This window comes from Bufo bufo, chromosome 2 (assembly GCF_905171765.1).
Source record: "Bufo bufo chromosome 2, aBufBuf1.1, whole genome shotgun sequence".
NCBI classification, from domain to species: Eukaryota; Metazoa; Chordata; class Amphibia; order Anura; family Bufonidae; genus Bufo; species Bufo bufo.
Genome location: NC_053390.1, coordinates 442,469,028 through 442,489,330, shown reverse-complemented (window position 1 = coordinate 442,489,330; position 20,303 = coordinate 442,469,028). Strand labels below are relative to the sequence as shown.

Below are 20,303 nucleotides of genomic sequence, written 5' to 3'. Positions count from 1 at the left end.
TGGGTGTTAGGGGTAGTGATAGGGGAGTGTCTATGTAACTAGCTGGGTGGGAAGAGCTATAAACTAGCTGGGTGTTAGGGGCAGTGATAGGGGAGTGTCTATGTAACTAGCTGGGTGCGAAGAGCTATAAACTAGCTGGGTGTTAGGGGCAGTAATAGGGGAGTGTCTATGTAACTAGCTGGGTGGAAGGAGCTATAAACTAGCTGGGTGTTAGGGGCAGTGATAGGGGAGTGTCTATGTAACTAATTGGGTGGGAGGAGCTATAAACTAGCTGGGTGTTAGGGGCAGTGATAGGGGAGTGTCTATGTAACTAGCTGGGTGGTAGGAGCTATAAACTAGCTGGGTGTTAGGGGCAGTGATAGGGGAGTGTCTATGTAACTAGCTGGGTGGGAAGAGCTATAAACTAGCTAGGTGTTGTTAGAAGCAGTCATAGGGGAATGTCTATGTAACTAGCTGGGTAGGAGGAGCTATAAACTAGCTGGGTGTTAGGGGCAGTGATAGGGGAGTGTCTATGTAACTAGCTGGGTGGGAGGAGCTATAAACTAGCTGGGTGTTAGGGGCAGTGATAGGGGAGTGTCTATGTAACTAATTGGGTGGGAGGAGCTATAAACTAGCTGGGTGTTAGGGGCAGTGATAGGGGAGTGTCTATGTAACTAGTTGGGTGGGAAGAGCTATAAATTAGCTGGGTGTTGTTAGAAGCAGTCATAGGGGAGTGTCTATGTAACTAGCTAGGTGTTAGGGGCAGTGATAGGGGAGTGTCTATGTAACTAGCTGGATGGGAGGAGCTATAAACTAGCTGGGTGTTGTTAGAAGTGGGGCTGACGATGTGGCAGAAAAATAACATAACAATTTGATGCTCTCACCATTAATCAATGCTAAAAGCATCAGATACTTCTGCACCTCTCTGGTGACCAGAATTCAACTGTACGGCAATTCCCAGGACTGTGATATGGTTGAATACTGTAGTGGGGGCAAGCAGTATTTTGTGCTACACTGTGGTCTTTTGTTCTGTTTTACACTTACGTTGGGTTTTCCGGTTTTGAGATCCGCAAGTGTGAAATAGACCTAAGGTATTACTGACCTTGCCTACTTGTGCTGTTCTGCCCTCTGTCAGTTTGGACCCAACGGCAACATGGGGCCACTTTTAGTTTTTTTTTCTCAGGGCCACTTTAAGTTTCTAGTCCACCCCTGGTTAAAAACCATAGTAATCCTGGAAAATTCCATTAAAGCCAAAATGGACTCAATTGTTAACGTGTAAAAAACTAAAATAAAAGCTAATCTTTCAATGTTGCATTTTATATTTTAAAAAAGCGTATTTCCTATATGCAGCACATATTATTTCCTACATGCAGCACTATTAGGTTAATGGAGGCCATTGTAAATTTTTAGCAACCACTTGTCCTAGGGTGAACACAGGGACTATAGGGAAGGCCTGTGGAAACATTGAGTTATCAGAGCTGTGTCGTAGGTGGACTAAATGTAAATTAAGGTGCACAAGCATGCTTCGTCTATGGTATGCTAAGCAAAATATGAAACTTTATTAAGAGATTCCTAATACAAATCACAACGTTTCAAAACAGCCAATTATTAAACAAAGATATTTTGGCATAAAATATTGAACATCTCTATTAATTTTAAAGTTAATTTGGCCCCAAACTGACATGCATCACTTATCCACAGTATATAATAAAGCGGAACTGTTATATCAAAAACTTTTATAATCAATACTCCAGTATCACGTTTTAAAAGGAGCCGTCCAAGAAACCATACAATAGAGGAAAGCTGTTCTTTATATGAAACATACTACATACAAAAGACCATAAATAAAACTTCACCCAAAGTGTGCAGACAGTTCATAGTCCATGCAGGAGGTGTATGGAGCATGACCACATGCTTGCTGTGACGTTTCAAAGAAATTCTGCCCTAGTGCTTGAGAAAGAACATGGAGTTCCCTCAAAGTGTTGCCAAAGTGTGGTCATGCTCCATCCACCTACCACATGGATTCAGCTGGGATGCTGACATAATCGCAACATGGACTGTTTATACAAACTGGCTACACAATCTGGATGGAGTTTCAATTATGGTCTTTTGTATGTATTATGTTTAATGTAAAGAAGAGCTTTGCACATAGCAGTTTGTCCTTTGCTTTTGTATCAAATATAAAAAATGTTTCACATATCACACGTCCAAAGTTTTAAATGGGGTGGGTCCAGGTGCTGAGGTAAGGTGAGGTACAGCACAATTTATAAATCTTTTATATATCAATGCATATTCCTCTTTTACTGTAACAGCAAGGATTGTATAACATGTAAAATGAACATTAGGGGGGAAGAACAATGGCCCCAGTAGGATAAATGTGCAAGTGTCAGATATCTATGGAATCATATTGAGAGATGGTTTGTTTGATCCATTCCAAGTATTCTCCAACTCTTGCATAGACACCAGGAGGGTGGTGATACCCAAATGACACAATGCCTTCTAAAGCCCCATTACAAACAAGGGGTCCGCCCGAGTCTCCCTAAAATGGAAGGAGGAAAAAAGTAAGGAAACACACAAGGAATTATTTGCATAGTCACGGCTGTACAGCTTGAGGGCTCATGCGCAAGGCCGTAGTTTCTTAAAAAAAAAATGTGTATTGGATGCGGACCCATTCATCTCAATGGGGCCGCAAAAGATGCAAACAGCACACTCGTGTGCTGTTCACATGCGTACGTCCATTCTGCAGCCCTGCAAAAAATAGAACATTCCTATTCTTATCCATTTTGTGGTAAAGAATGGGACATTTTTAGAGCAGTTAAATAAAATGGTGGCTTGCACTCAGCTGGGATCTGTGTTTGCGGATCAATGATTTGCGGCACGCAAAACATGGCCATGTGTGTGAACCCTTAGGCCAGGGATGGCCTCTCCAGCTGTTGCAAAACTACAATTCCCAGCATGCAAAGACTGCCTACAGCTATCAGCCTACAGCAGGGCATGGTGGAAATTTTAGTTTTACAACAGCTGAAGAGCCGCAGGTTGGCCACCCCTGCCTTAAACCAGTTATATGATGTGCATGACTGCCTGACAAAAATACTATTTACTACTGTATGCTTATTTTTTTTTTCAAAATGTCCCTATTACTAAAAGACACAAGCAGTATATTATAATTGGCATATGAGAACGTCAATCATCAGGTTAGGCTGAGTTCACATCACTGTTTAGATTTCCATTCTTCTAAAAAAAAAAGTTCTGCATGGAGTACTTTTTTTCCCATCTAAAAAAAACGGATCTCAGACAGAAATGGCTCAAACGGATGACAACTGACTCTGTAAAAAAAATTATGCAATCCCATGCAACTGATGCAACAGGATTTGACAGATCAGAAGAACAGAAAATGGTGATATGAACTGAGCCTAAGCTTTTTGACTTAATATTCAAAGATATTAGAAATTGGCAGGACTCTGTAAGTGGCCTATGAGCAAGCAGTTTCCTTAGCACCTTACCTGACTGGAATCTGTGATTTTCTTGTGGCTCCCTGCACAGATCATCCCATTGGTCAATCCAGGATAGTAACGACGACAAAACCTGCGGCTCACAATAGTGATATTTGTCTCAAATAACTTATCTGTCACTTGATTCTTGTCAATGAGTCCCCAGCCTGCGATACTGCAGGGCGTATTTTTCGGAAGGTCACTGGTGCTGGAAGGAAGTGGAATTGTCTGTACATATTTATTTATCTCAGCCGAGGATGAAAGCTGGTAGGAGCAGAAATGTGTAGGTCATCTATACAAATTGTACAGGGCTATAAACTTCTAAGTACTTACTATTTGACACCACATCTATAACTATTGAGTTTCATTGCCAAATGGGTGTATAAGCCCCAGAGAAGAATTCCCAGGTTTAAAATTCAAACCCTGCCAAAGGTAATAGTTCTTAAGTAGCCCAATGCTTACACAGCAAATACTGCACTAAATAAATAATAGTAATATAACGGATGCAATATTTAATGATATAATGCAGGCTAGATAGGAGAATATAAAATATAGTTGCCAACAGTCCTATATTTGCAGGGAATATCCATAATGTTCAGAAACAATCCCAGCAAATTCAGTCTGTTGCAGGCCAACAATGGGCAGGGCTTAGGCATGCCCCTAACAGAACTTGGTGTTCCAGGTCAGGTATGCCCATTCACAAGGTTATGTACACCTTTAGGGGCAATTTTATTGCATTGTACTCATTTTCAGCTAAAAATATACTTTTTTTTAATTGGTCTTTATTACAAATATGGAACCTTTTTTTCTGTACAGGGCTGAGATGCCCTAATAGAGGGATGAATTTTCTTTCTGCTCCATCAGCCAGCTAATCTAACAAGCTTTGGGTAATTTGATTCCAGCTCACCGGCCTTTTCTTACAAGGTGCACGGATAAGAAGGATGAAGCCTTGTTGTAGTGAGTTGAAAGAAAAGAATCCGGCACTCAAAATTGATGAAGTCGTTGGTTCCTTTATTTGGTCATGCGATATATCAGGTACAGAGGTACAGAATAATTCATAACCAGTGGTGCCCTTGTCAGTCTACGCGTTTCAAGCGAAAACGTTCTTATTCATGACTGAGGAGTGTTCTGAGGTTACCACTTTTATAAGAGAAGAAAGCCTCCCTGCCTCTTCACCTGGCCACTCCCTTGGGAGTGGGTCAGCAGGTGCGGGGGTGATTTCAAATCATTATTTGTGGCAACAAACTGAAAACTCCCAGGTCTTGATTTTAACCCAATACATTGCAAGATTTACTTTCTATTTGGATAAAAAACAAAAAAGGAATTTTATTAATTAAACATCACAATGAAAATCCAAATAAAGATAAAAAAATAAAAATTGCATATAAGTGTAATTAAAAAAATATATATGGACTAGCAGGCAGAACCCTAACCATTCAGTATATATGTCTATATCTCTGGGCATAATAAAATTCTTTATATGCCCAGTGAAACAAATACACACAATTAAATAAAATTCATATATATGTTGGTTGTCATGGTTAAATAACCGCTTGGTCTGTCTGACCGTCCATATACAAAAGGGTTGATAAAAACCAAGTGATGACAAAAATTTGGCAGTATAGAGACACTATTTCAATTGGCTGGAGATCCTAGATTAATCGAGGTCATTGCAGAAAAAGTTATATGAATATATTATCTGTATAAATACATAACATCAGAACATATTATATGTAATATGATATGGAAAAAGCTTCATGATAACATGACTAGTACACATGCATTATCTCTTTCCTAACATTAAGTCCTGCCGGGCTTCTGGTTTTCAAACGTAAGATCCAGTAATCCTCTCTGCACACAATGCGTTTTTTCAGGTCTCCACCCCGAACAGTTAATTGTATTTTTTCATTGCCAAAGGCAGTGAAAAAACTTAAACTTCTCTCATGCTTTGAGATAAAGTTTTTGGCCGCATTTTAAATATTAGTATAGGTAGGGTTTGTAATATAGTTCATATGTTCCATTAGTCTGGTCTTTAATTTTCTTGTAGTATTCCCTACATAGAGTAGATCACATTCTTTACATTTTATGACATATATGACGCCTGTCGTATTGCAATTATTATATGACTTGATATCATAAATCGTAGAATGATCACTGTCATTAAATGTTTTTGTGGGGGTTACATAGCGGCAGGTTCTGCAGGGACTACTTCCACATCTACTGAAGCCCGTATATTTAAGCCACGTATTTTGCTCTTTCCTAGATGTGGATGTGAATAAAGAAGGGGACAGAGAGGTCGCCAAAGTTGGCGCTCTTCTGGGTACAACCCTGTAGCCTCCTTTCAACAATTTATAGAGGTGCTCATCCTCATAAAGGATGGAAATTCACTCTGCCACAGGTCGTTTCACCTGCTGAAACTGTCTGCTATCAGTGAGTATTAGCGTCAGGATTTTACTTTGATCTTTTTTCCTATCTGTTGTTGTCAATTGATAGCTGTGTGGTTGTTTGGTCTTGGATCCAAAGAACAATTCTTCACGGTCTTTTTTATCTACTATATTTTTCGCTCTTTCCACCATCCACCTCTGGTAACCCCTGGCCATCAATCGTATACTAATAATTTCTTTTTCATTATTATAGCTTAGAATATCACTACGATTTCTTTTAGCTCGAGTAAACTCCCCTACTGGTATAGATTTCACCGTGTGTAACGGATGATAACTATTTGCTCGCAACAATGTATTGCCCGATATTGGTTTGCGATATGTGGCTCTTTTTATTATTTGGTCTATCACTCCCGTCAGGGTTAAATCCAAGAAGTGGATCATGGAAGCATCACAATTACCAGTGAATTTGAGGTTGTAGGGATTGGCATTGAAATGCGTAGACTGACAAGGGCACCACTGGTTATGAATTATTCTGTACCTCTGTACCTGATATATCGCATGACCAAATAAAGGAACCAACGACTTCATCAATTTTGAGTGCCGGATTCCCTTCTTTCAACTAATCTAACAGGCTCTTTATCTCTGCTCTCTGACATTATTAACAGTGATGGCCAGTTCGCAGTGTTCGCCAACAAACACATGCGAGCTGCCATCTTTAGTAAGGTTAAACTCACCCGTCCGGCGATGCACAGGTAAGCCCTTACCTGTGCCTGTGCCGCGAGCCAGTCTGAAATCAAATGCGGTCACTGGGAGCAGGCAGTTCCAAGAACAGCCCGATGAAGGCCCCCCACGGCTGTTCTCGGAACTGCCTGCTCCCGGTGACCGCATTTGATTTCATGAAAAAAACATCAATATGGAATCGCACTCGCCAGATCTTACAGTCATACGGAATGCAGCAGCCAACCTGGAGCCCTAGATCCACAGAGGCTCCTGAGTATACAATCCAATAAGTGATAACGGAGGCAGCATGTCCGGTGAAAATCCCTTTATTGGGAACTGCTTACATGCAAAACGTGTTTAAAAAGTTGCTACGTTTCGGCTATAGCATAGGCTTTGTCAAGCACCATGTGATCCCCAAATGATCCTGCTTAAAAAGTGTAAGCCACACCTCCCCATACGGACGTGGCCAATTACATGATTACATAATACATTGATTATCCACAGTGCATCCAAGTGTGTGCATATAAATTCTCTTACCATATATATATAAATGTCCTCCCATATGGAGAGTGAAACGCAATGGAACACATACCTCCGTGATGCACGCTTCCAGAGCGTCCTTCAGCATCCACTGCGCATGTCCGGGGAGGAGGAGTCGTTCACTCACGTGCCCAACACTGACCACATGATCGCAGACTAACCCGTCCTTGCGATCATCAGTGCCGCCGAGCCGTCTCCTACTCCTCCCCCAGGCAGCGCTCTGTTGCTAGGGACGCATAGCAAACCGCCCGCCCCTCACTAGAGACACTGGCAGCAGACATCGTATTCCTGAAAACTAGCGATCGTATATTCATTCTCACTTAAGGAGGGGGGCAGGTTCCTCCATCAGCTGGATCACGAGGCAGTGTTCAGTGTGCAGAACAAAGTAACATAAGTGAATATTACACTATAATAAAAAACAGGTACATATTAAAAATCACTATACTGAGTACAAATTCATCATTATATCACATGGATAACCTATAAGTTCCCCACAAAGAACTCAATATTCATCCCAAATGGTTGGAGTGCCTTCAGTTCAAAAATCCACTTCAATTCCTTCCTACTTAGGATACGATCCCTGTCAACCCCTCGTTTCATTTTGCCAACTGAGTCAATAATCCGGAACCGTAGCTGATTGACCAAGTGTCCACGCTCTACAAAATGCTTCGCTACAGGCTTATCCACTTGTGCCCTTCTAATGTTGCTCTTGTGGGAGTTGATCCGTTCATGGGCCTCCATCGTGGTCTCACCTATATAGATGAGGCCACAAGGGCACGTGATCATATACACCACGTCACGAGATCTACATGTGAAAAATTAGAAAGAAGGGAAGGAAGTTTGACCAGAGTCGGTTTGGCTTCACCACTGGCGATTCTGATTCATCCGATGATGTAAGGGTCAGGAGTTGGCCGAGAGATCTTTGCACCATTCAGGGTATGTTTAATTGTGTTCCTTTGTGTTCCTTCCATCTTAAACCTCAGTCTCCACAATCAACTCTGTTGCATTGTGTTTGGGGCGTTGCTGCTATGAGACTGGTCATTTGACGTGGTCTCCCTCTACACTTCTATTGAGCATGCATTTGGATTAAGTGTCGTCGATGTGACCTTGGCCGGCACTGGGCTCTCCTTAGGTGGCCGTAGGTTTGTCCTCCAACTCCTCGAGGTGGTCCTGAGGCGGAATTACTTCCGCTTTGGGGATACCTATTACCAACAGCAGCGTGGAGTGGCCATGGGGTCCAACGTGGCACCCACGTATGCCAACATGTTAATGGCGGAGGTAGAGGACAAATTTATATACAGGTTGACCTTGTTTGGGGGAGCCCGGTGTTGGTGGCGCTACATCGACCACATCTTTGTGATCTGGGGCGGTACCCGAGATGAATTCCAATTATTTTATCAGCACCTCAACAATATGGTACCTGGTCTAGAGTTTACCATGACGGTCTCTCCAGTCGAATTACAATTCTTAGATGTGATGGTATATTTTAAGGATGGGGCAATCGCGACAGATATCTATCACAAGCCAACTGATAGGAATAACCTGCTTAAATTTGACAGTAACCATCCCCGTCGGATGGTGGAGTCACTCCCTTGGAGCCAATTGCTGAGGGTGAGACGGGTGGTATCTGGAGAGGAACGGTTTGAAACAAGAGTCGATGAGATGGGGAAGAAATTCCTAGATAGGGGTTATCCGTATAAATTAGTGGAGAAAATGAAACAAAAGGTGGGGGTCATTGACCGTGAGTCCACGCTCCAAGGCAACAAGAAGGGCAGGGATCAGAAACGTATTCCCTTTGTGTCCACTTATGGTGCCCTTAGTGGGGAGATTGCACGCATTATACGCAAGGAGTGGCATATCCTACAGAAAGGGTTACCTACAATAGGTGAATTTGAGAATTTCCCCATGATGGCGTACAAAAGAGGCGCTAATTTACGCAATAAGTTGGTGAAGACAGAAATTGGGGATTCCCGAGGGGATGGACAGAGGTATCTGGCACCAAGGAGGTTGGGATGTTACCCCTGCCTTGGCTGCTGCAACTGTGGCAATATGGTGAAAGGAGATACCTTTGCCCACCCCTACAGTGGTAAAACCTAAAAAATTAAAGAATTTTTCACATGTAGATCTCGTGACGTGGTGTATATCTATATAGGTGAGACCACGGTGGAGGCCCGCGAACGGATCAACTCCCACAAGAGCAACATTAGAAGGGCATAAGTGGATAAGCCTGTAGCGAAGCATTTTGTAGAGCGTGGACACTTGGTCAATTAGCTACGGTTCCGGATTATTGACTCAGTTGGCAAAATGAGACGAGGGGGTGACAGGGATCGTATCCTACGTAGGAAGGAACTGAAGTGGATTTTTGAACTGAAGGCACTCCAACCGTTTGGGATGAATATTGAGTTCTTTGTGGGGAACTTATAGGTTATCCATGTGATATAATGCCGAATTTGTACTAAGTATAGTGATTTTTAATATGTACCTGTTTTTTATTATAGTGTTATATTCACTTATGTTACTTTGTTCTGCACACTGAACACTGCCTCGTGATCCACCTGATGTAGGAACTTGCCCCCCTCCTTAAGAGAATGAATATTTGATCGCTGGTTTTCAGGAATAAGATGTCTGTTGCTAGCGTCTCTAGTGAGGGGCGGGCGGTTTGCTATGTGTCCCTAGCAACAGAGTGCTGCCTGGGGGAGGAGTAGGAGGTGGCTCGGCGGCACTGATGATCGCAAGGACGGGTTAGTCTGCGATCATGTGGTCAGTGTCGGGCACGTGAGTGAACGACTCCTCCTCCCCGGACATGCGCAGTGGATGCTGAAGGACGCTCTGGAAGCGTGCATCACGGAGGTATGTGTTCCATTGCGTTTCACTCTCTATATGGGAGGACATTTATATATATATGGTAAGAGAATTTATATGCACACACTTGGATGCACTGTGGATAATCAATGTATTATGTAATCATGTAATTGGCCACGTCCGTATGGGGAGGTGTGCCTTACACTTTTTAAGCCGGATCATTTGGGGATCACATGGTGCTTGACAAAGTCTATGCTATAGCCGAAACTTAGCAACTTTTTAAACACGTTTTGCATGTAAGCAGTTCCCAATAAAGGGATTTTCACCGGACATGCTGCCTCCGTTATCACTTATTGGATCGCATTTGGTTTCAGCCCGGCTCGCGGCACAGGCACAGGTAAGGGCTTACCTGTGCATCGCCGGGCGGGTGAGTCTAACCTTACTAAAGATGGCAGCCCACATGTGCTCGTTGGCGAACACTGCGAACTGGCCATCACTGATTATAAACACTCATTATAGCTCAGTTCTTTTCTTACTGATAAGAATGTGGTTTAAATAAGTGTTTATGACCTCTAAGTAAATTAAAGATAAGGGCTATTAGATGATCAGCACAATGTTAATGTACCAGTCACACAGTTAGAAAAACAGTTAACCCTTTGTGACAGAATGGCTCAATATTTTTAATAAAGGCCAATTGAAAATACAATCATAAGCAAAAATTGCCTCCGAAAGTCTACATAGCCTTTAAATACCCAGAATTTAAAGAATGTTGGTAAGTATAAAGTACATGTCTGAAAGATGTCCCTGAAAACAGTGACAACCACAGTGCCCCCAGATATAATGGCACTCACCTCCTTGTCTTGTTGGACCAGAAAAGTTTGAATTATACATTACACACTCTCACTAGTTCTTGGACTAATTTCTCCTGTGTTGTGAAGGTATTGATAGGATATGCCATCAGTTTATGAATCCTTAGAATTAATGAAATGCAATCTCTGCCATAGGATGTACTAGTTTGTCTGTTTTTAATCACTGGAGGTGTTTTAAGGTGTACCTGTACATGAGCATCAAGGAGACACAGCTCTTCTACCTCCTTATTTTAGAAATCAGTGAGGGTCTCAGAACTATGACATATCTAAAGTTTGATAAAAGTACAGGAACACTTTAAATGGAGTCTGTCAGCAGTTGTGACCATGTTACCTATTGATAACATTAGGCAGAGGATAAGAAGAACAGTACAAACATACCTTTTATTGAGCTTTTCTAGTCAGGAGTAGTGTGATTTTAAGTTTAATTTTGCCAGATTCTGCACTTTCAAGTGCCCAGGGCAGGACGTCACTGTGAAGCATTCTGTGCATTGAGCTCCTCCATTCAGCTGTACCGATCCCCTAGCTGGATGCTACAGTGGTCACTCAGAGAGACTGTCTTTCAGTGGGGCTGTGAAGATGCTTAATGCAGAGATCACTTCACAGTGAACCTCTGTCACAAATGAACTTAAATGAGCTTTCTAGGATTATAGCTCTTTTTAACTAGACCCTAGAGTATGTAGTACCTAATGAAAAAATTATGCAAACCTGCTCCCTGCTGCTCCGTTCTGGCTCCTTGGCTCTATATAAATGTCTTCTGGTTCCCAGCCTGTTTACCTGTGCTGCTGCAGCGTATAACTGGTATCACAGGTGAAGTGTCCTCAAGTAACTGCTGGGTCCCTTGCTGATTAGGGGCATGTCACCACTGAGGCCAGTCATTGTCTGCAGTGGTGCACATGACCCTGTCTGTATCTCTGCCGCAAGTAAACAGGTCTGGGACTGAAAATTCACTTAACAGAATGGCGTGGGGCAGATGCATATTATTTTTTTATTAGGTACCACATGCTCCAAATGCAAGTTAAAAAGGGCCATATAAGGGGCCTCATAAGAGCAATCTCTACAGAATAAAGCTATATTCACACTACTCCTGATGATAAAAGCTTCACAAAATGTATGATTGCATTGCTATCCTCAGCCCCTATATAGTGTTGTCAGCAGACCAGCATGATCAGAACTGATGACAGACTCCCTTTAAATAAGTAACAATTTATTTTTGGCTTATGTTTTTTTTAGTCGCAACTGGCATTTTAAACCGCCCCTGCCAGGTTTACGAAAAATGGTGTGTGGTGAGGTTGGTATGTTGGCAGGCCCATCAGCACATTAATAATTACTTACGCCAGAAACTGGCATAAATAAAATAACCTCCTCTGTATATATTTTTCGGAATTAAAGGGGATTTCCAGTTATGCAAAGTTATTCTCTATCTACAGGGTAGGGGATGAGTAGAGGATGACTATTAGATTGGTAGGGGTCTTAATGCTAGGAGTACAGCGTTCGGCTATTTCTGGAACTCCCATAGAAATGAAAAAAGGCGACTGCGTGCATGCCCGACTGGCCGCTCTGTTCATTTTAGGGCCTCCAGAGAATATGGGGTCCCTATTCTCCTGATTGGTGGGAATCCAGGCAATAGGATGCCACCAATCTAATAGTTATCCCCTATCCAATAACTTCACATAACCAGATTACCCCTTTAAAATGTCCTTAATTTTAGGGTGAAGAATAAAAGTTTAATCTCACCTTTAACAACATGACATCATTGAATGGCATGGCTGCTTCATCATCATATTCTGGGTGCAGGTGATAACTCTCAACCCCAATAATCTGCTGTGTTTCCTCTGGCTGAGTGACATCATGAGCCCCAAGAATGACAACTATGTTCCTGTAAAGATTTTATTTGCTTGGGATCATCTAAAGTTATATATTTTGCGTGGTTGTTTATTGCTGAAAAAACACATATCAGTGAATATCTACTAGAAATGCTTTATAGCCATAAACCTAAAAATTCAAAAGGACTCACGTGCCTATTCAAAATGAAACAAAATCCTAATAGTTAACATTTAATATTCCATACAATTTATTAGGATGCTGGAAAAATTATTCCTGGGGTGGAACTCGAAAAAAAAAAAAATATCAATTGGCCCATTGTTTCCCTTTTAATGGCTTTCACTGTGAGGAGAAATTAACATGTTACTTTAATTCTGAGAGTCAGTATGATTACAGCAATACCAAATTTTTAAACAATACAAAACCTTGGGGAAAATTATTTTGATTAGCATCGCTATATTCTGACACCGATAACTTTTAATATTTACATTTATAAAGCTGTATAAAGACTTTTTTTCAGGGTAGTCTGTAGTTTTTAATTATACAATTTTGGGGTATGTATATATGACTTTGTGATTTTTTTGTTCCATTGCAGCATTCACCATGAGGAATAAATACTTTTATATTTCAATAGTTAAGGAAGTGGCCTTGAACATCATTGGTTTTCTCATACCAGACTGCAATAAAATAGTATTGCAGTCTATGGCAATAGTGCTATGTTCTAATTACGGCCTGCCTGAAGTACTGTAGGCTTAATAAGAATTTTACAATGGCAAGCCTGGAAGCCTTCGCAAGGCTTCCAGCAGTCATAGTAACCGATTGTTCCCACCAGAGCCAGACTGAGACTGAAATTCAGCCCTGGAATATTAAAACAGACAGGCCCACCTGCTGTGTGGTAAATGTGAATTACATTTGTGTGCGATAATGATAATGCTCTCTGAGAGTACCCCTGTTAGTGCTAGGGTCCTCCATATTGTGCCCAATAATAATAATGATCCCTGCAGAACCAACAGTAGTTATAATGTCCCATAGTGCCATGAGTAGTCATAAAGATCCCCAACTAATCCCCCCTAATGTGCCACGGTAGTAATAATGCCCCCTAGAGTGCCCCCAGTAGTAATGTCCCATAGAGTGACCCCAGTAGTAATAATGCCTCCTAGAATTCCTTTGGTAGTAATAATGCCCCTAGAGTGTGCCCAGTATTAATAATGCCCCTAAAGTGCCCCTAGTAGTAATAATGCCCCCTACAGTTCCCCCAGTAGTAACAGACCCTTAAAGTGACCTCCGTAGTAAAACAAAGCACCCTAACATGCCCCCAGTAGTAATAAGATCCCCTAAGGTGTCACAGTAGTAATATGGTCCCCTTAAGTGACCCCAGTAGTAATAAGGCCCCTGTAGTTCCTCCAGTAGTTATAATGTTCCCTGTATTCCTCCAGTATTTATAATGTGTCCTGTAGTGCCCCCAATAGTTATAGTGTCCCCATGTAGTAGCCTCAGTAGTTATATTGTTTCTATGTAGTGCCCCCAGTAATTATAATGCCCATGTATTGCCCCAATACTTATAATGTACCCCTGTAATGCCCCCAGTAGTAATAAGAATATAGTGCCCACAGTAGTTATAATATGCTCTTTAGTGCCCTAGTAGTTATAATGCACCTTTGTAGTTTCCCCAAGGTGTGGCCCTAGTAGTTATTAGGCCTTCTGTATTGTTCCAGTACTTATGTCCCCCTGTGGTGCCCCCAGTAGTTATACAGCTTCCCTGTATTGCCCCAAAAGTGAAAGAAAAATAAGTACTCACCTGAGTGTTGCTCCATGCTTGAGTCTGCCTGAGTTGTTCATGTTCCAGCGCAGGCAGTTGCGTTGAAGTCATTGCGCCACCAGCATCCTGACGCGATGATGTCAGATCTGACACAGGTGGTCAAGATGATGTCTTCACTTGGTGACTGCCTGTGCTGCCTCACAGGCTTCAGGCCTAGTGGCCTATGAGAGTGGACGACCGGGCTGGGAACCCTTGGTTCCCATGCCTCAACGCACTATTTAACTGTATAGTCATTCTGAAGATGGTGATACAGTTGTATGTGTGGCAGCCACTTTTTTTCAGGGCCCTGGGCAAAACATCTAGAGCCAAAGCCCCAGATGTTTTGGCCTAGTGATGTCCGAGGAGTGGGAAGCTCACTCCAGCACCAGACCATCTGGCATTTGCCAGATGGGCAATGTGTTTCTGGTTCCCACAATCTTATGACAGGGGGAGGAGGGGTCATGAGATCATTGGAGGGAGCTATCTCTCTAAATGACTGCTCAGATGCTGTGGTCAGTTGACCATGGCATTTGGGAGGTTTGTCCATGATAGGCATTGTGACCACGGACAATGCTGACAGATGTCTGTTGTGTGAAACAGCAGGCAACAGCCAGCTATGGCGCCCTATCAGCTCTTGATCCGGTGACATATGTAAAGACCCAGTATCTGCTGTACATATATGGTGGATGTCACAAAGGGGTTACCCCAATGTAACTTTGCATGGATGACTGTATAAAAGGCTTGAAACAAAGCGTACACCGTCTTACAAGAAATATCACATCTATACTGATAGGAGTCGGGAAGGAATTTTTTATTCCCCTAAAGTGGGGAAAATTGGCTTCTACCTCACAGGTTTTTTTTTTTGCCTTACTCTGGATCAACTTGCAGGATAACAGGCCGAACTGGATGGACAAATGTCTTTTTTCGGCCTTATGTACTATGTTACTATGTTACTATGTTACATTTAAGCCTGTTGCTTTGGGTTATTGTTGACGCTGTTGCAGTGGTCGCACCGCCATGTTGAATTATTGGACTTATGAAAAACTAAAGCCTGCATTAATATGCCAATATGAATATACTATGTTATGTATTATACGCCTCTCCCCACTGGAAAGTGTAACTTATCTTAGTGTCTTGAATAAATGCATAGAACGTCAGATAGTATATGTTATGTGATATGTTATGTACATGTGCTGTGTGGGTCTTATACTTCTGGAATCGACAGCTAGGGTACCACAAAAGAAGGTACTACACTGAAGCAAGAAAAACACCTTCTGTGCATAGGCCCTGGAGATAGCTATATGTGTGGGAAATGACACAGGCAGCCTGTAATGAAGTATCACCACCCTGGAGAGGTCATATACCTTGGGCAGGAATCAGTGAACGCTGTAGGGACCAAACCAAAATAGTAGAAATGCACTGTATGATATACTGCACTGCATAGTTACTAACTAGATGGTGGACACATGTGGAACTTGCCTAAATGGTCCACGGCCTAGTTAGAGAATCTGAAGCTGAATATCGCAGAGGATTTGAGGTGGCCTGGAACTGAGGGGTAAAATGAAGCTGCCTAGCTCATAGATCCTGAAAAGGCAAAGCTAAGGTTGGTCTGTCTCCAAGACCAGCTAACCTGCTGCCTGTATTCAACACTGTGTACAAGACTGTGCAATACTGTGTGTCACGAGGACGGGCACTGCATATTGTGTAGTGCCACATCACATGGACAGAGAGCAGTGGTGTTAACTTCAGATGAAACTTCAGAGAGCTGGCTGCAATGCAAGCCAGAGGGAGAACGAGTTGCTGCCTCTTAAAGGGAATGCAGACTTATGTACAGAGACAGTGTGTGCATTTAACTTGCTGTCACACTAAGGCTCCATTCACACGTCCGTGGTGTGTTGCGGACCCGCAAATTGCGGATCCGCAACAGACCCGCCCGGCACCCCTATAGAAATGCCTATTCTTGTCCGCAAGCTGCGGACAAGAACAGGACATGTTCTATTTTTTGCGGAGCTGCGGACCTGAAGATCGGGGCCGCGCTCCGCAAATGCGGATGCGGACAGCACACTGTATGCTGTCCGCATCCATTCATCCCCATAGAAAATGAATGGGTCCGCACCGGATGCGGACCTATTTGCGGACGTGTGAATGGAGCCTAAGGCTACTTTCACATCTGCGTTTTTGCTGGATCCGTCATGAATCAGTGAAAACACTTCTGTCATGACAATATAACCGTCTGCATCCGTTATGAACGGATCTGGTTGTGTTATCTCTAAGATAGCCATAATGTATCCGTCTCTAAAACCATTGTAATGTACAAATTCAGGCCACGGCAGCATCTTCAGTGAGTTTTTTTTATTGGACAAGCTTCATAGAATGAGTGCCATAAAACCAAACAGCAACGTTTCGGCTACTTGGTAGCCTTTATCAAGGCTAGTGCAAAGTGGCCATATCCACCCTTTTAAAGTGCATGTCGTGGCTTGGCTGTTGCATTCCAGTGTGGTCAGAAGGTCCGTGAGTGCTGCTCTACAACTGCTATTTACACTAAAACCATTGTAAGTCAAAGGGAAACGGATCCGTTTTCTTTTGTGTCAGAGAAAACGGATCTATCGACCTTGACTTAGATGGTGAGTCATGACGGATCCGTCTTGTTCCGCATCCCAGGATGCACTCAGAAACGTTGCTTGCAGCGCTTTTGTGTGCGTCATGGGAACGCAATGAAACGGAACAGAATGCATTCTGGTGCACTTTGTTCCCTTCAGTTCAGTTTTGTCTCCATTGACAATGAATGGGGACAAAACTGAAGCGTTTTCTCCCGCTATTGAGATCCTATGACAGATCTCGGTAGAGGAAAGGGAAAGGGCAGATGTGAAAGCACCCTAAGGGCTTGTTCACGCGACTGTTGCCCCTCCGTGCCCGTGCTGTGGACCGCAAATTGTGGTCCGCAATGCGCGGGCACCGGCCATGGGGCTGCCGCATGCAGATCGCGACCCCATTTATGGGGTCCGCGATCCATCCGTTCCGCAAAAAGATAGAGCAAGTTCTATCTTTTTGCGGTGCAGAGGCACGGAACGGAACCCACGGAAGCACTACCAAGTTCCGTTCCATGGTTCCGTTCCGCACCGCATCTCCAGATTTGCGGACCCATTTGAGTGATTGCCTTAGCCAGTGCCGATGCTAAAAATACCACTCTAGGGCATCATACTATATGTGAAACCTGTGGAGCTGCAGAGGTGCCCAGAAAGAAGGGGACCCTATATCATCATAAAAGTAATAAGTGGCATCTCACTGTCCAGGGGCTCAAGCCCCAATGCATATGTGCTACATTCTCAAAGTAACTGCTCCCCCCCCCCCCCCCCCCCCCACACACACATACATATATGCCCTAGCATTAAATACATAATTTACAGTACATGCTGTATGGACATTACATTCAGCACTACCAAACATACAGTACTATAAAGCACTGCATGTATGCATATTACATCTAGTTCCTCACATGTGACGTCTCTCTTTTTCCTCATCTTCTGCATTCAGCCCAACAACTTCTTTCAGCCATCTCTCGTCTCTGCAGAGTTTGCCACACCGACATCTAAGATTCCACGCTTTTCTATCATCCTCCCTACCCTGGTGGCCTAACAGTGTTATCCTGCTACAACCCCCAATACTGTTCCCCCTGTGCTCCCCAATGTGCCCAAATACTATATAATGCATAAATGATAGTGCCATACAGATAGTCCCCTCCCCTTAGCAATATAAATTCCCACCAATTGCAATAGTTATCTCCAAGAGTGCCCTCATTAGTAATAATACTTCTTACAATGCCCCTAATAATGATACTGCTCCCCAAGAGTGCCCCTGTTAGTAGCAGTGCACTTCATATTGTGCCAAATAATAATGCCCACCATAGTGCACTTAGTATTAATAAAGCTCATTACAGTGCCCCTAGTATTAATAAAGCCCCCTTGTAGTACCCCCAGTATATTAAAGCCCCTTTATAGTGGCCCCAGTACTTATAATGTCCCCTACAAGACACCCAGTAGTTACTGTATAATACCCCCTTATAGTGGCCCAGCAGTTATAATGCACCCATAGTTATAATGCCCTTTATAATGTCCCAGTAGTTTAAATACTCCCCTAAGGTAACCCAGTACCAAAAATGCCCCCTATAATGCCTCAGTAGTTATAGTGCTCTCTGTAGTGCCCCACTAGTTTTAATGCCCCTTATAGTGCTACATTATTTATAATACCCCCTATAGCGCCCCAGTAGTTAGAATCTCTTCCTATAGGGCCCCAATAGTTATAATATCCCCATGTAGAGCTCCAGCAGTTATAATGGCCTTTGTAGTGCCCCAGTAGTTAAAATGCTCTTCTGTAGTGCCCCACTAGTTATAATGCCCACCTGTGGTGCTCCAGGAATTATAACACCCTCTTGTAGTGCTCCAGTAGTTGTAATGCCCTCCTGTAGTGACCTTGTAGTTATAATGCCCTCCCATAGTGGCCCCAGTAGGTATAATGCCCTCTGTAGTGTCTCCAGAAGTTAAAATGCCCTTCTGTAGTGCACCCAGTAGTTATAATGCTCTTCTGTAGTGCACCCAGTAGGTATAATGCCCTCTATAGTGCCCCAGTAGTTACATTGTCCCCTGTAGTTTCCCTGTAGTTATGATGTTCCCTGCATTGTCCCAGTAGCTTTAATGGCCCCTATAGTGTCCCAGTAGTTATAATGGTGCCTTATAGTACCCCCAGTAGATATAATGTCCCCTGTAGTGCCCCCATACTTATAGTGCCCCATAGTTATAATGCCCCACATAGTGCACGTAGTAGTTATAAGTCCCATTTAATGCCCCCAGTACTTCCAAAGCCCCAAACACACAGATATTGCCCCCAGTAGGTGTAATGCCCCTTTTAGTGTCCCCAGTACTTACAGAACCTCCTATGTCAGCAAAAAAATATATATACTTATCTGACTTTCTGAAGCCATCTGCAATGCAGGCCACAGGACTCTCCTTGCCTGAGTTGCCAGCTTCTGGACTCAGCCGATCATTTTGAAGTCAATGAACCAGCTGTGTCTTGGCCAGAGACCCAGTGCAGAGTGAGTAGCAGCTCAAAGTCCTGGATGCTTTGACCTGGCAACACTCCTGCCACTGTCTATAAGACTGAAAGTAAGGGACTAAGATAATGAATTTCATAGATCACCATTACTAGTGGATTATTGGAGAAAAGAGAGGGCAATGATTAAAAAACAAAAGGTCCATATACTGTTCTTGCAGGGAGCCTGCAGGTGTCTACATCTGACCGTGATGCCATTGTATATTCCAGTTGGTTTGAAAGGATAAAAAAGTTAAAGGGAGTCTGTCAGCACTTTGACCATGCAAAACAGTTAAGAGCACTAGGTAGGGATTGGGGAGAGCAGTACAAACATACATTTTGTGGACCTTTCTTTTTAGGAGCAGTTAATTTGGCGAGATAAACGGGAAACAAGGCGCTCATAGGGTAGTAGTTTCTGGTAGATAGTGTTAGATAGAGTACTGTATCAGTAATTACACTCACCTTCTGGTGTTTGCGCTTGTGTCAGCACAACACTTGCAAAGGCGGGGGGGGGGGGAGTAAAAATTCGATCCAGATGAGGTATGCTGCCGGTATCTTTCTCAATCCTTGGAGTCGCCAGTACTCCAGAGGAGTGATATAGACTGCTGTAAAAGGGCTGTGTACTAACTTGTACACACTGTGATACCTTTTGGCGCAAAAACCACAATAGCGAAAGTTGTCTTTTTAGGAATATTTATTTGTTCAGGTGACCAGAACAAATAAATATTCCTAAAAAGACAACTTTCGCTATTGTGGTTTTTGCGCCAAAAGGTATCACAGTGTGTACAAGTTAGTACACAGCCCTTTTAGGAGC

The 20,303-nt window shown here is 43.0% G+C and overlaps 1 protein-coding gene across 1 annotated transcript in view; it reads right to left on the bottom strand.

Annotated features, from left to right (window-relative positions):
* Positions 1–1,530: 1,530 nt before the first annotated feature.
* LOC120989412 (mast cell protease 1A-like) overlaps positions 1,531–20,303 on the bottom strand; it is a 59,575-nt gene continuing 40,802 nt past the window's right edge. Inside the window, exons 3-5 of the mRNA XM_040417495.1 lie at positions 12,520–12,661; positions 3,483–3,734; positions 1,531–2,518 (exon numbers count right to left, since the gene is read on the bottom strand). Coding sequence (XP_040273429.1) covers positions 2,366–2,518; positions 3,483–3,734; positions 12,520–12,661 — 547 coding nt within the window. The 3' untranslated portion in view covers positions 1,531–2,365. The remainder of the gene's footprint in view (positions 2,519–3,482; positions 3,735–12,519; positions 12,662–20,303) is intronic.